Source organism: Coenobita brevimanus, chromosome 97 (assembly GCF_032717465.1).
Source record: "Coenobita brevimanus isolate Jiangsu-jjx chromosome 97, ASM3271746v2, whole genome shotgun sequence".
NCBI lineage: Eukaryota > Metazoa > Arthropoda > Malacostraca > Decapoda > Coenobitidae > Coenobita > Coenobita brevimanus.
Genome location: NC_137050.1, coordinates 5,088,144 through 5,104,999, shown reverse-complemented (window position 1 = coordinate 5,104,999; position 16,856 = coordinate 5,088,144). Strand labels below are relative to the sequence as shown.

The window sequence follows — 16,856 nt, the reverse complement described above, 5'->3', positions numbered from 1 at the left end:
AGCTCGATTATCCAGGCTCGGATTATCCAGCTTTCGGTATATCCGGGCTGTGACCCAATGGTTCAGTGGTACAGTAACTCATAGAATTATCCGTACCAATGCTCCGGTTTAAACAGGAAGCATCCAGTTGCTAGGGGAAGAGGCATGGATAAACCAGAGAGTGTCTTGCTCACCCTGCCCCCACCCACACCTCCTGCTCACAACTCGATCACAAGGGTGGTAGGGTGGAGTTTGGTGAGGCAACTGATACTCCTGACGTAGCCTAACCTTGCTTAACTTCTTAATAATTTAACCTAATTTAACCTAACTTGACCTAACCTGGGCTCCAGTTGGGAAATTGGGAAACTAAATCCACTTTTGTGTACGATGAGTTTCTTCCATTATGTCCGAAGCAATCGTAGGTACGGCTTAAAGAACGTGATAAAAGAGAAAATCTTTCAGCAAAAGAAGGTAATTTACTACCCTCAAAATAGAAAAACACAGTCTTCAGGCTGTATGCTTAAACGAAAAGTAATGAGTTTCCTAGTTTTAGGGAACGAAATGAAACAAGAATGTCTGCTAATCAGGAAAAAAAAAAAAAATTACTCATCTCATGTGTTCTCGTAAGTTAGCATTCAGTTCTGCATTCTTCGTTAGGTATCGCGCCTCCCAACACATTTCGGACCGACAGAGCATTGTTATTTCTTCCTCTTACATTTACTCTTCACTCTTTTGTTCGTTCTTAAGTGTACTGTATGTATGAAAGAGAGTATTAATACAAACAATAATGCATTCCATTAACCCCATCATAGCTGTCAGCCTCAAACAATGGTTTACTGTACCGGTGTCAAGGATGTTGGGTTAGGGAGAGCTATAAAAAACTGCGAACAATTATGGGAAGGGAACGAAGGTCACTGGTATGTTTTCACGACCCTCCTCTACCATCTCAAACAGTCAGGCGGCCTGCCACTTCATCTCAGATGTTTTCGCCGATATGTTTAAATGCTAATGTAACATGCACCCTAATTGTAAGTTTCTTCCATTATGCCGGTAACAATCGTAGGTAAGGCTTAAGGAACGTTATGATAATAAGAAAACAAACTAGAAAAATACAGAAAACAAACTAGAGAATATGAATTGAATTGGTAAGGTTATTAGGGTGTATGCTTGGACGAAAATTTACGAGTTTCACAATTATAGGGGACGAAATGGAACAATTATGTTTACTAATAAGAAAAAATACTTTCATCTCAAATGTTCTCGTAAGGTGGCATTCAGTTCCACATTCTGTGTTCGATGTCGCTTCCCAACACATTTCGGACCGACAGAGCATACAGTTATTTCTGCTCCTTACAGTTAAGTGTACATTTATTTCACATTCTTTTGTTCGTTCGTGTATGTGTGAAAGAGAGAGTATTGATACAAAATATAATGTATTCCATTAACCCCTTATGGCTGCTAGCCTTGAACAATGCTTTACTGTATCGGTGTCAGTAACGTTAAGTTAGGGAGAGCCATAAAAACTGCGAACAATTATGGGAAGGGAACGATCACTGGTACCGTATGTTTACACGACCCTCCTTGACCATCCCAAACAGCTCGGCGGTCCTTTCATCCCAGATGTTTTCGCCGATATGTGTAAATGCTGAAGTAACATGCACCCTAACTTTATATTTAAATTCTAATGTAACTATCTATCTATCTATTGCCAGACGCCTCAATCCCGTTTGGGGTGGCCACAAACAAATCGCCTCCAAGTCGCCCTGTCCCCCGCCATTTCACTGCCCTGCTCTCAACTCACACCCCCCTCTCAACTCACACCCCCCTCTCTCATATACCTCTCCACCCCATCCCTCCATCTCATCCTCGGCCTCCCCCTCCCTCTTCCCCCCTCCACCTCACTCACATACACTCTCTTCGTCAGTCTTTCACCCTCCATCCTCTCCACATGGCCAAACCACCTCAGTGTGTTTCATAACGCTTCCTATCACATCCACATCCACACCACAACGCTCCTTTATATCTTCATTCGTCAGCCTGTCTCTCCACGTGACTCCACAGGCTCCTCTTAAATAACTCATTTCCACTGCTCTCACTCTTGACTTGTGTCCTTCCAACAATGTCCAAGCTTCACTTCCGTACGTTAGAGTTGGTATCACAATACTGTCATGTAGTAACTTTTTCACTTCCATGCTCACTTCCCTGTTTCTTATCACTGCTTTCAAAGAACCAGCAACCTTTCTTCCCTGCTGTACCCTTTCAAGCACTTCACCCTCCAAACCTCCATCCTTACTCATCACACTACCCAAGTACTTAAACGTACTCACATTTTCCAATTCCTCACCATCCAACCTCGCTGTACATTCACTAACTTCACCTCTCTCAAAGACCATCACTTTACTCTTCCCTACATTCACCTTTAGATTCCGTTTCTTACACACTTTCCCAAACTCATCCACCAAGCCTTGCAGCTCCCCTTCGTCTTCACTCAACAACACAGTATCATCTGCAAACAACAGTACAGGGAGGTTCCAAACACTATCCTTTCTCACCAGGGCCACCCCAACATCCACTACCCTACCTTGTACCTCTTTTATTACCCCATCCATGTACAGATTGAACAACCATGGAGACATGACACATCCCTGTTTCAAACCAACTTTCAAAGAGAAAAATTCACTCAGTTCACCATCCACACGCACTGCAGCCTTCGCACCATCGTACATACTCTTCACAGCATTCAACAACTTCCCATCTACTCCATATATTCTTAACACTTTCCACAATCCTTGTCTATCCACCGTGTCATATGCTTTCTCCAAATCCATGAAAGCCGCATACAACTTCTTTCCCTTCTCTAGAAACTTTTCCACTAAAGATCTGAGAATGAATATCTGATCTACACAACCTCTTCCCTTCCTAAAGCCTCCCTGTTCTTCTCCAACTAATTTCTCTGTTCTTTCTCTAACTCTGTCTATAAGTATCCTGCCATACACTTTTCCTATTATACTAAGAAGACAAATACCCCTATGATTACCACACACTTCTTTTTCCCCTTTTCCTTTATACAAGGGAATAATTATACCTGACTTCCAATCCTCCGGGACTCTACCTTCCTCCCAGGCCAATCTGCACATCTTCCACATCCATTCTACAACTATCTCTCCCCCATGCTTCAGCATTTCACCACACACTCCATCAATTCCTGGGGCTTTCCCCGATTTAACTTTCTTCATTGCTTCCACAACTTCTATCCTATTGATTTCTTCCTGTCTTCTCACCTCCCTCCATCTTCCAGCCATTCCCCAGCCACTTATACTCACATTACTTCCATCCTCTACATTCAACAATTCCTTAAAGTGTTCTCTCCATCTGTTCACTTTTTCTCCCTTCTCCACTAGTAATCTACCATTTTTATCTTTCACTCCCCTGCTTACTTCACTTCCACCCTGTCTTACTCTTTTCACTTCTCTCCAGAACATTTTCTTACAGTCCCTCCACTTTACACTCAAATTCCTTCCAAATTCCTCATCCACTCTCTCCTTACTCTCTCTTACTAATCTTTTCACCTCTCTCTTTCTTTCCACATATAACTCTCTCTTCTGCCTCTCAACTTCTTCCATGCCCCTATTTCTCATCCATTCATTGTATGCTTTCTTCTTTTGTGCCACAGCCTGTTTCACCTCTTCAGTCCACCACACTGGTCCTTGCACCCCCCTTCGCCTTCTCTTCTTTCCACACACCACATCACATGCTGCACATATTTCTTCTGTAAATATCTTACACACACCTTCCACGTCTCCCATCTGCTCCAATTCATATTTGCCCAATCGTTCCTCTGCTTCTCTCTTATACTCTGCCTTTTTCTCATCCTCTTGTAACCTTTCCACTCTCCTTGCAACTACTCCTTCCTCTCGTCTTTCCCCTCTTCTATTCCTCCATCTTACTTGCATTCTAATTCTGGCCACCACCAAATAGTGGTCAGAAATTCCACTCCCCCAACCTCTATACACTCTTGCATCCTTTACACATCTTCGCATCCTTTCATCCACACACACATAATCAATCATTGCCTTCCTTTCATTCAGTTCACCACCCACCATTCTCATCACTCGCCATGTATACCTGTCGATCATTTTATGCGTGAAGAGGGTATTGGCTATCACCAACCCCCTCCCAGCACAAATGTCCACTAACGCACTCCCATTCTCATCTATCTCAGCAGGCACACCCCACTCACCAACTATTCCATCCACCTTCACATTCCCAACTTTACCATTCATATCACTAATCAAAAACACTCTCTCATTCCTTCCAAACTTTTCCATGCACACTTCTACATTTGTCCAGAACTCTTCTCTCACTCTTCTAGCACGATCTCGCGTTGGCGCATACACACACACAATCGCCCACATTTGTATTCCAACTTTCAACTTTACCCACACAATCCTTGACCCAACTGATCCATACTGTCTTATGCTCCTCTTCCATCTTTTACTCACAACTATACATACTCCTTCCTTTGCCCTTTCATTCTCACCTACTCCTGCACATATACCCCATCCATACTCCCATTCTCTCACACTTTCTCCTCTCCATTTTGTTTCGGTTATTCCACATACATCCACTTTCGCACCCTCAAGCACCTGGACAATCTCTCTCTCTTTCACCTCATCGTGTAACATGCCCCCTAATTTTCTTTCACGAATCATAGCAAATCACAAGATGGGTTTAGGGAGGAGGGGAAAAAGCCAGGTGACATAGCAAATCACAAGATGGGTTTAGGGAGGAGGGGAAAAAGCCAGGTGTACTAGATGAGTCTTTTCAAATCTGTAAGAAAAAGAAACTGACTTTATAACTTTGAAAAAATGGTTTCGAGGTCTGCCACGGGAGCACACAAATTTCTGAACTCACGAACATTGAGGATTTGAGGGGGGTAAACATACGCTTTGCTGTAAGCAGTAAAAGCACCTTACCAAATCAGTTCATCCTGATAGTCTGTTATATTTTTCTGATTATTTCTGGGTTGGTAAATAAACATTTCTTGTTAAATCTTTCCCAGCTGTTCTGGTGTGACGACTCTTTGATTCGTTAACGTAATGGCAGAAGACACTGTTCTAATCTAAGTGTTTAAACCTGGCCTAACCTAGCTTAACTGCACCTAATAATGTAACCTAACCTAATCTTCAGTTGGGAAGTTGGGAAACGAATTCCACATTTGAGTACGATGAGTTTCGTCCATTGTGCTGGAAACAGTCGTAGGTACAGCTTTAGAACGAGACGATACTAACAGGGAGGAAATCTTTTAGTAAGAAAACATGATTTACCGAACTGAATATAGTCTGAAAAATACTGAAACAAGCTGGAGGAATATACATTGAACTGGAAAGGTCTTTCTGGTACTTAAAGTGTACATTTACCGGTAAATAAATCAGTCTAACAGTACAGTACTTGTGTTAACGCCGGATTAATCGTGCTTTCGGACTAATCGGGCACCCCTTAACACCATATAGCCCGGATAATCGGGCTATCTCTGTAATGTGATTTGTTAAAGATCTGGAATGAGGAAGTCTGTGGACACCAGAATCAAAGATAGTGTACTGAGATGGTATGGTCATGCGGAGAGAAAGGATAACAATAGTGGTGAAAAAGGTATATCTGAGCAAAATTGAAGGGAGAAAGTGAGGTTGGCCTAGGAGAAGTGGAGGGATACAGTGACTGTGTGAGGAAGAGAGGTATGAAAGTCGGTGAGGCTAGGGGACTGACGAGATCGAGCTGGGATGAATGCTGTGAGAAGAAATGCATGATCTGGGATTTGGCACCCCTTTTTAACATGACAGTGTTCGGATTGACTCTCGGATACGTTTATGTGAAGCTACAGAATGTGGTGAATGTTTTTGGCGTATCAGATAGAGCTATGATTCCGTGGGCTTGATGATGAGTGAATGGAGGCATGGCCCATTGGACTGGGTAAACTTGGGCTGTCTGGACATTGCTACTCCTCACCCTGCCCTAGGGTGGGAATGGAGGTGTGGATGATGATGATGACATGTCATACATGTTCTGGGGTACGTGATTTATTTTTAGGAAAGATGGCAGCTGCCAAGGAGCTAGAAGCTGAGCAGAAGAGAACCCAGTTAAAGGAATTGAAAGCAGAGTTGCTGAAAGCTGAGCAGAGGAAGAAAGAGGATAAGGAAAAGGAAGCAGAAGAGAATAAGGTCATTGGACAAACCATGAAGGAGATAGAGGCAAGACAGTCCGAGAAAGAACAAAAGCTCAGGTGAGTTAAATCAACTTACAATTTGTATCATATCATTGATAAATGCTCCAGCGTGCTTGCGTATATTGGCCTCGCTCATTTAATGGCAGCTTTCCATGCTGCTCGATTTCTGGCAGCCTCCTTGTTCAGTCCCATGTGCCTGACATAACAACTGTGTGACCTCATCCCAGGTCTTTTTTGGTCTGCCTCTCACAGCACTACCCCTGATGTTCAATTTTCTCACCTTCCACACCCAATTGTCATCCTCCATCCTCTCCACAGGTCCAAACCATCTCAATCTACTTCTCATCTCAACACCAATACACTTCAGTCCCATCCTTTCTCTCACTTTTTCAATCAAAAACTTAGCCCCCTCCCCCACAGGCCTTGCATACAAGGATGCACTACACATCCATCTAATCATTGTCATTTCTATATGTGAGTCTATGACTATCCTTTTCCTTTACTGTCCAGGTCTTGCTACTATAAAAAATTAGTTTTTGTGATACAGGTACAATAATTATTTACTTAAGACTTCTAGTGTTTTAAATTAAGTGCTCACAGTGTTTTTATACATGTATATGCTAATGTGCATGACATATATCCATGCAGTAGACAATACAGGCAACCCCCCAATTTCGCAGGGGCAAGGGGACACAGACCCCAGTGATTTTGATGCACCCCCCCCCCCAAATGCCCCTATGGTAGCCTACAACCCCTGTAAGTCTCTAGAGACCATCACAGGAACCTAAAGCCAGCTTAAAACAGCACAAATATGTACTGTACTACTGTACAGGACAGCACACACTTTACTTCAATAAGAAATAACCTGTAAATAGGTATGATTATGGGAATTAAGGCTAACTTTGTTGTTGCTGACTGCGACCAACACCACGGCAGTGTTCACAGTGCTAAAAAATCATATATGGGACCAGAAAACACCATAAAATATCCATCATCCAATCCTGCATTGCCCCATGCAGAGGGTAGGAGCCCGGGGCTAGGCAGTTGGTCCCGACATTTAAGATGAGAGTGACCAGCCTCACTCCATAAAATATCACAAATATATACTGAAGTACCATATCAAAACTTTAATAACAAATAAGTATTTAATGGGTATGGCCTAAATAAGTTAGGGCAAATTATTTACCTGGTGACTTCCTCCACCTCCCAAGACAGTGTGCATTATGTGCTCTCTGCAGTTTAGCACAGCACTGCAACTGAAGCCTTTGCACAGATGAGCACTAGAGTAGGGCAATAAAGTTAAAAGTTAATCAGTACAGATAACTTGCGAAAACGTAGTGGAGGTGTTTGCGATGCTAGTGCGGGTAAGAGAGAGGGAGAGCAGTACAGGCCCAGATGCAAGGCTTTTATGGGTGTGGCCTCCTTATAAAACAGCACGCAGCTGGCTGAGCGTGGAAAATAACCAACACCGTGAAATGCCATGAATACCTCCCAGTGCTTTCCGTGGACTCAGATTGCTGAAAAAAATTTTACTGGGGGAAAATCCGCGTAAAAGCGGCGGCCATGAATTTTGGGCCCGTGAATTTGGGGGGATGCCTGTAATTATACTGTATGTACTTTGCTGTGTACTGTATGTACAGTGAGGCTGGATGAGGAGGAAATGGAAAATGTGAGTGCATTTAAGTACTTGGGTAGTGTGGTGAGTAAGGATGGAAGTTTAGAGGGTGAAGTGCTTGAAAGAGTGCAGCAGGGAAGAAAGGTTGCTGGTTCCTTGAAAGCAGCGATAAGAAATGGGGGAGTGAGTATGGAAGTGAAAAAGCTACCACATGACAGTATTGATACCAACTCTAACGTATGGAAGTGAAGCTTGGACCTTGCTGGAGGGACAGAAGTCAAGAGTGGTAACAGTGGAAATGAGTTCTTTGAGAGCAGCATGTGGAGTCATATGGAGAGACAGACTGACAAATGAGGAAGTGAAGGAGCATTGTAGTGGTGATGTGGATGTGATAGGAAGCGTTAGGAGAAACACACTGAGGTGGTTTGGACATGTGGAGAGGATGGAGAGTGGGAGACTGATGAGGAGTGTGTATGTGAGTGAGGTAGCTGGGGGGAAAAGGGGAGGCCAAGGATGAGATGGAGGGATGGAGTGGAGAGGTATATGAGAGGGGGGGGTATGAGCTGGGAGCAGGGCAATGAAATGGCAGGGGACAGGGCGACATGGAGGCGATTTGTTTTTGACCAACCCTTACTTGATTAAGGCGTCTGGCATTAGATAGATAGATAGACTTTGCTGTGGATTGTATTAGTTTTTGCCCTTGGATACTTTGATTCATTGCATCACTGTATTCTGAAATCTTTATCTTCAGGAATGAAGTGGAAGAATATTATCGACAGAAGCTGAGAACCACTGAGCGTAAGGAGGCACTGGCTCATTGGCGAGTCCAGAGATGCCTCCTTGGGGAGAAACGGAGGAATTTCATTGCTCATACCTCATGGTCACCCTGGCAGGAAGAACAGCTGCATTCCCAAGCATTACAAGTGGTTGGGGAGGGGCAAAGAATTGGGGAAGATCAAGAGAAGTATGTAACATCAAATAAAGAAATAACCACTAAACATAAAGAAGAAATAGATGGCATAATCACAGGTCAGGGCGTGAAGATCATAAAGGGTTCGGATGATGCAGGGACTGGTCAAGATGTAATCAGTCCACTGCGTGTGACTAATGATGACGTGTTTTCTCCAGTCTTGGATATTCATCCCTCACAACGAGACTCTCTTCAATTATCCTCTTCAGTATGTCCACAGAATATAAATTCTAAGTCTGGTTTGTCAAAAGACTATAGCCCAAGTGATTGTCACATTTTGTGTCCAGGTCATATTGATGTCAAAGAAAGTCCAAACCAAGAATTGTCTTCAGTTTCAGACATGACAGCATCGCTCATGAGTACCTCATCAGATTTGGTTGACACACCATATGATGAGAATCTTCCAGAATTCGAAGTGGACCCAAAGAGACCCGGCAGTTCAGATGGTTATGTAGAAGACAAGGTATCTCCTGTATATACAAAGAGCACTATTGAATCAATTATTTATGACAGGTCAGACAATAACTACCCCCTGAGAAACAGGCAACATTATTCCAAAACATCTTGTACCTCACTGAAACTTGAAGGTTCAGTTAATAAGTTGAGGGTTCTAGAAGAGGAATATGGAATCCTTAATGAAACTAACGAAGGCAATGAGGAAAGAGAGATTAAAGACAATGAAGGAAACCTTGTTGCTAAGAAGACCAGATCTAATTTTGAAGCCATTCAAGACAAAGTTCTAAGGGGGGAATGTAGCATCACAAGAGGCAGGGACATACAAACTGAGAAAGATGATAATGCTAACTTTGCCATGATTGGTGTACCTTGTAGACATGACCACAGTATTACTGGAAAAGGAGACTTAGGTGACTGTCAGTCACAAATGAATAATGATATTAATGCCAATGTATCAGCTGAAATTCTTCCCACTGTAACTAACACAATAACTGACATAACTCTTAATAGCAGTAGAGATAAGATGGACCATAATGCAAGTATGAATACATTACCTACCCTGACAAAGAATGAAAACACCAAAGATTACAAAAATAATGGACACTCAGAACCTATGAACATGAATGAATTAGTTCTTGAATTCAGAGAAAGACGTGCCCAGGCAGCTGCTACCCGGGAGAAAGTCATGAATGAAGAGTATCAAACTACCACCACAAACAATAATAGTATGAACATATTAAGGTCAAGAACACTGGCATCCTCAGCTGCAGTCAAGAACAAGCAGAGGGTCCTTGAAACAGAATATGAGCTTGGGGAAGCAGAGAATGGAAACAAACTGCCTTACTGTCGACAGATGTCATGGGGCAGCGCATCAAGCTATCGTTCCTGCTCTTCATCTGGGAGGCTGAGTTCTGTGTCCACAGCCTTCACCACTCCAGATGAAGAAGAGCGACCCATACTCATTGACCAGGTAAGATGAGTACCATTGTACTAATACAGCTTTTCTTGTGGCCAGAGGAAATATTATACAAAAAAATATTAAAAATTTATTATGCTGTATGAGATTTTAAAACAAGCCTCACACACATGATTTAGCTATAAAAAAAAAAAAAAAAGTTTTTAGAGACAATGCAGCCATCGTTAGTTTGGAACACCAGATTTAATTATGGTTAAATGTTTAAGGATACAACTTCCAAAATTTGATACAGCTGTGGATAACTTGTAGTGAAGTAAAGTGAAAGTAAGTACAGTACCAACTTTCACTTAAATTGGTTCTCTAATAACAAAAATATCGAAACTTTTGAGGTCATAGAGTAGAGAATCACCCTGTAGATATACTGTATAGCTTTCCAGGCACCATATCCATCAAGCCAGTAAAAGGATGGTTTCATTTTAAATTCTGCCCTATCTGCAGCTTGGTATGATGCATTGGCAGTCCTGCTTTTGGAGCATTGCTGAAAAATCAGGAACCACCCATGTTAGTGGGAAGTTCAAAGTGCAGGCATCTCATCAGAAACCCTGGAGAGGTTTCTCTGCCTCTTACAGCATCATTGGTCAAGTACATTTTTGTCTTAGCTTCCTTGGACCAGGATGTGTTTTCTCCAACCTCCTCTGAATGTTAGTGATGGCTGAGGAAGGTTATACTCTCCTTTCTAGCAGGTGTTCCCATCTCTCTCATTATGAGTGCTAATTAATGAACAAAGTATACAGAAGAATCTCCTGAATTGCTCTCATATGAGACTGGGCACACGCCACGATTTGAGAATTTCGCGATTTAGAAATAATTAACCTTATTGGGGGAAATTACTTATGGGTCTGTCATCTCAGAAAAGTTGCCCCCATTTTCCCCAAACCTACATCAAACTGGTCACCAGCAAACACAAACAACCATCATGCATGGCCTGGGAAGGAAGTGCTGTGATTGGCTTCTAGTAAGTGCTGTGACTGAATATGATTTGTTTAGTAATTGCCATGCATGACTAAGATTGGTTCATGTCCAGCTAGATGCACAGACTTGAAGTAATGTTGCCACTTATTACACAAGGGATTGGAAAAGCATCACTTTTGATGGCTGGATCTGCAAATTTCGTGTCATATCTGTGATTTACTGATGTTGCATTACTATATATATGTACAGTATATATATATATATATATATATATATATACAGTATATATATATATATACACATACACACGAGGTGCTACCCAAAAGTTCCAGTAATTTGAATATTATAGGAAAATGTTACCTTACCTCCTAGTTTTCACTGTTGCCTTCAAAGTAGTCCCCTTGGGCATGTATACAGTGGTCCTAGCATGTTTTCTCTGAGTCCATGCATCCCTGGAAGGCTTCAGGCATGATGGTCTTGAGCACCTCCTGCAATTCTGTCTGGCTCTCCTTAATCGAGTCAAATCAATGCCCTTTCACTCGTAATTTCGGATTGGGAAACAGGAAATAGTCGCAGGGGGCAAGGTCAGGCAAACAGGGTGGGTGGGGAATGACTACTGTGTTAGTGGAAACCAGGAACTGCCAGACAACAACTGATGTGTGGGCAAGGACGTTGTCATGGTGCAGGACCCAGTTCTTGTTCTTCCACTGTTCTGGATGTTTGCGGTGGATGTTCTCCCTCAGACACTGCAAAACTTCACAGTAAAACTTTCCGCTGACAGACTGACCAGGTGGGATGAATTCCTTGTGAACAGTCCCTTGGATATCAAAGAAAACGATCAACATTGACTTGACATCGCTGCACCATTGGTCCGCTATTGCAAAACTGTCAAACCACCATGTTACAGCAGTAAGCGTAGCCCAACAACATGTCCGCTCACAGATACCACCGGGGCCACACTGATGCACAAGGGGTGCTGCTGACTCCTCCTAGCAGCAAAAGGCAAAACTGCAAACAGTTGGCTCCCTCTGTTGAGATTACTAGGACTTTTGGGTAGCACCTCGTGTGTATGTATATATGTATATATTGGTGGTGGCCAGAGTTAAAGTTCAAGTAAGATGGAGGAATAGAAGAAGGGAAAGACGAGAGGAAGGAGTAGTTGCAAGGAGAGTGGAAAGGTTACAAGAGGATGAGAAAAAGGCAGAGTATAAGAGAGAAGTGGAGGAACGATTGGGCAAATATGAGTTGGAGCAGATGGGGGACGTGGAAGGTGTGTGTAAAATATTTACAGAAGAAATATGTGCAGCATGTGATGTGGTGTGTGGAAGGAAGAGAAGACGGAGGGGGGTGCAAGGAACAGCGTGGTGGACTGAAGAGGTGAAACAGGCTGTGGCACAAAAGAAGAAAGCATACAATGAATGGATGAGAAATAGGGGCGTGGAAGAAGTTGAGAGGCGGAAGAGAGAGTTATATGTAGAAAGAAAGAGAGAGGTGAAAAGATTAGTAAGAGAGAGTAAGAAGAGAGTGGATGAGGAATTTGGAAGGAATTTGAGTGTAAAGTGGAGGGACTGTAAGAAAATGTTCTGGAAAGAGGTGAAAAGAGTAAGACAGGGTGGAAGTGAAGTTAGCAGGGGAGTGAAAGATAAAAATGGTAGATTACTAGTGGAGAAGGGAGAAAAAGTGAGCAGATGGAGAGAACACTTTAAGGAATTGTTGAACGTGGAGGATGGAAGTAATGCGAGTATAAGTGGCTGGGGAATGGCTGGAAGAAGGAGGGAGGTGAGAAGACAGGAAGAAATCAGTAGGATAGAAGTTATGGAAGCAATGAAGAAAGTTAAATCAGGGAAAGCCCCAGGAATTGATGGAGTGTGTGGTGAAATGCTGAAGCATGGGGGAGAGTTAGTAGTAGAATGGATGTGGAAGATGTGCAGATTGGCCTGGGAGGAAGGTAGAGTCCCGGAGGATTGGAAGTCAGGTATAATTATTCCCTTGTACAAAGGAAAAGGGGAAAAAGAAGTGTGTGGTAATCATAGGGGCATTTGTCTTCTTAGTATAATAGGAAAAGTGTATGGTAGGATACTTATTGACAGAGTTAGAGAAAGAACAGAGAAATTAGTTGGAGAAGAACAGGGAGGCTTTAGGAAGGGAAGAGGTTGTGTAGATCAGATATTCATTCTCAGATCTTTAGTGGAAAAGTTTCTAGAGAAGGGAAAGAAGTTGTATGCGGCTTTCATGGATTTGGAGAAAGCATATGACAGGGTGGATAGACTAGGATTGTGGAAAGTGTTAAGAATATATGGAATAGATGGGAAGTTGTTGAATGCTGTGAAGAGTATGTACGATGGTGCGAAGGCTGCAGTGCGTGTGGATGGTGAACTAAGTGAATTTTTCTCTTTGAAAGTTGGGTTGAAACAGGGATGTGTCATGTCTCCATGGTTGTTCAATCTGTACATGGATGGGGTAATAAAAGAGGTACAAGGTAGGGTAGTGGATGTTGGAGTGGCCCTGGTGAGAGAGGATAGTGTTTGGAAACTCCCTGTACTGTTGTTTGCAGATGATACCGTGTTGTTGAGTGAAGACGAAGGGGAGCTGCAAGGCTTGGTGGATGAGTTTGAGAGAGTGTGTAAGAAACGGAATCTAAAGGTGAATGTAGGGAAGAGTAAAGTGATGGTCTTTGAGAGAGGTGAAGTTAGTGAATGTACAGCGAGGTTGGATGGTGAGGAATTGGAAAATGTGAGTACGTTTAAGTACTTGGGTAGTGTGATGAGTAAGGATGGAGGTTTGGAGGGTGAAGTGCTTGAAAGGGTACAGCAGGGAAGAAAGGTTGCTGGTTCTTTGAAAGCAGTGATAAGTAACAGGGAAGTGAGCATGGAAGTGAAAAAGTTACTACATGACAGTTTATGATACCAACTCTAACGTACGGAAGTGAAGCTTGGACGTTGTTGGAAGGACACAAGTCAAGAGTGAGAGCCGTGGAAATGAGTTATTTAAGAGGAGCCTGTGGAGTCACGTGGAGAGACAGGCTGACGAATGAGGATATAAAGGAGCGTTGTGGTGAGGATGTGGATGTGATAGGAAGCGTTATGAGGAACACACTGAGGTGGTTTGGCCATGTGGAGAGGATGGAGGGTCAAAGACTGACGAAGAGAGTGTATGTGAGTGAGGTGGAGGGGGAAAGAGGGAGGGGGAGGCCGAGGATGAGATGGAGAGATGGGGTGGAGAGATATATGAGAGAGGGGGGTGTGAGTTGGGAGCAGGGGAGTGAAATGGCGGGGGACAAGGCGACTTGGAGGCGATTTGTTTGTGGCCACCCCAAATGGGATTGAGGCTTCTGGCAATAGATAGATAGATAGATATATATATAATTATATATACATAATTATATATATATAATTATATATATATATATAATTATATATAATTATATATAATTATATGTATATATAATTATCCCCTTCCCATCCGATCAGCGAAGTTAAGCAACGTTGGGTCTGGTTAGTACTTGGATGGGTGACCACCTGGGAACACCAGATGCTGTTGGCATAACGTTCTCCCTACGTGTCAAGTGGGGTTGGTGGAGGATTAGTGCCCCTCCCTGTAAAACAATTAACTCTAAGCCCTTGGCCACCCCGTTTGGGATACGTGGCGTCTGGCAATGGATGGATGGAATTATATATAATTATATATATATATAATTATATATAATTATATATAATTATATATAATTATATATATATAATTATATATAATTTTATATATATATATATATATATATATGTATAGAGAGAGAGAGAGAGAGAGAGAGCCTCTGTGGTACAGTGGCAGAGTGTGCGTTTCATACACGGGTGAGCCAGGGTTCGCGCCCCGCCAGGGTAATAATCTTTGAGAGTGTTCACCCGGCCATGTACTGCATTGGCGGACACCAGGGGTGCTGTGGTTGAACCAGTGTCACTTACTATAAAGTAAGCTTGCACCCAGTCGGCTTGCGCGGGCCGATTACACTTGGTTCACAGACCACACACACATCCAAAGCCACTCCAACACAACAATTACACTTACAAGCACTTCTCACCCTACAAACAATCTCTACCAGACAGCCTAAGCCACTTGGTAGAGATACATTGGCTGTATCGTCCTGACTTCGGTTGGGATAGGCCAGTCCTGCTTTGGACACTCAAACGGCTGATGAGATGAGATATATATCTATATCTTTATCTATATCTATATATCTATATCTATCTATCTATCTATCTATATGTATATACATACACACAGTAATCCCTCTACTGTCCGATGTAATAGAGCCAAAAGCATGTCCGGAAAGTGGTCCCGTCTGCAAAGTGGGCCCCTGGCTCCTGGACTAGTACTTAAGGACCCTAACCCAGCCTAACTTTGAAAGCCACCTAAATAACTCCCTACCAGACATGCATAGCACCTATGTAAACTTATTTAAGACCCTATTCACACCAATAACGGACATAAAGCATGAAATAAATGAAAAGGAACCAAAGAATGAGGAATTAGAAGTGACTGTTCCTCAGTCAGGGTACTTATAGCATGTTTGTGGCCGCATTTTCTTAGGTTTTAGCAGTGGTGAAAATGCTCTTGAAGTACATACAGTAATCCAGTATTGTGCTCCACTTAGTTCTTTGCATTGTGAGTTATTATTATTTAACACTGCACATTGTTCTTAACTGCACCACACCAGTTTCAACCACCAATTTGCACTCCACAGTTAATCCTTTGCACTCTAAATTCTAATTTCTTAACACTGCACGACACTGTAAATTCCCGTGTGGTCAAGTGACGAGGTATTGCAGTTTATTCACTGTTTATTCACAAAAATTGAGCACATGTGGCTTCCATTGCAATAAGCATCTACTCGCGATCAAAGTTAGGCAGTAACTGTTGGAGGAGTGTTGGTGACGGGGAAACAGAGTTGCCAGATCGCAACGGCCACATTACCAAACACTTCAATTTTCATTACCAAATTTAACTTTTCATTACCAAATTCGTAAAGCTAACATTCATTCTTCACTGATTATATATGAGGCGTCTAGAGCCACAGGGGCATCCCCACCAATATACTGGTTTTGAGTTAGGTAGGGGAGACAACAGGCTTAACCCTCTTCTCAGTGACAGCACTGGTTGCCATACAAGATTCGGCCTTCTGGACAGTGGTAGAGGGGCTGAAAGTCACGTGGGTTTGTCCACGCTGCCGGACAAACAAATCAGAGCAGGCAGGCATCTAAGCCACACAGCCCAAACCAATCAGCATTCTCACTCTCTGCCACTCCCCCAGAGCAGCCAATCAGCAAGTGTGTGGCCCGCCCGGTGTGCCGGTGAGGCTTCCCTCCCATGTTCACTGAGGTGTATAATTATTACGTATTGGATTTTTACCCCATTTATCATGGATTATTGGTGACAAGATGAGCTGTTGTTATTGGGGTTGAAGGGGGGGTGACAATATGTGTTCATCACATAGTTACAGTGAGGAGGTGGTGCCTATAACCTCTCGTAAGTGTCAGAAGTGTGTGGAGAAGTGGAAAAAGGTAGAAAGGAAGAGGAAAAGAGAGTGGTGAGGGGACACAGCGGGAGGGGGCGTGGCACCAAGGAGGCAGAGTTGGATGTCGATCTCCTAGATGACGACCCCACCATTTAACCCCCCACTACCCCTTCTCAATTTACTTAAGCACTACACTACTTTTTTTTTTTAATGTTATTA

The 16,856-nt window shown here is 42.9% G+C and overlaps 1 protein-coding gene across 1 annotated transcript in view; it reads left to right on the top strand.

Moving 5' to 3' along the window:
* The window catches only part of LOC145413786 (gamma-tubulin complex component 6-like), an 85,094-nt gene that overhangs the window by 38,132 nt on the left and 30,106 nt on the right, over positions 1–16,856 (top strand). The window contains exons 14-15 of the mRNA XM_080283440.1: positions 6,067–6,259; positions 8,569–10,213. Coding sequence (XP_080139566.1) covers positions 6,067–6,259; positions 8,569–10,213 — 1,838 coding nt within the window. The remainder of the gene's footprint in view (positions 1–6,066; positions 6,260–8,568; positions 10,214–16,856) is intronic.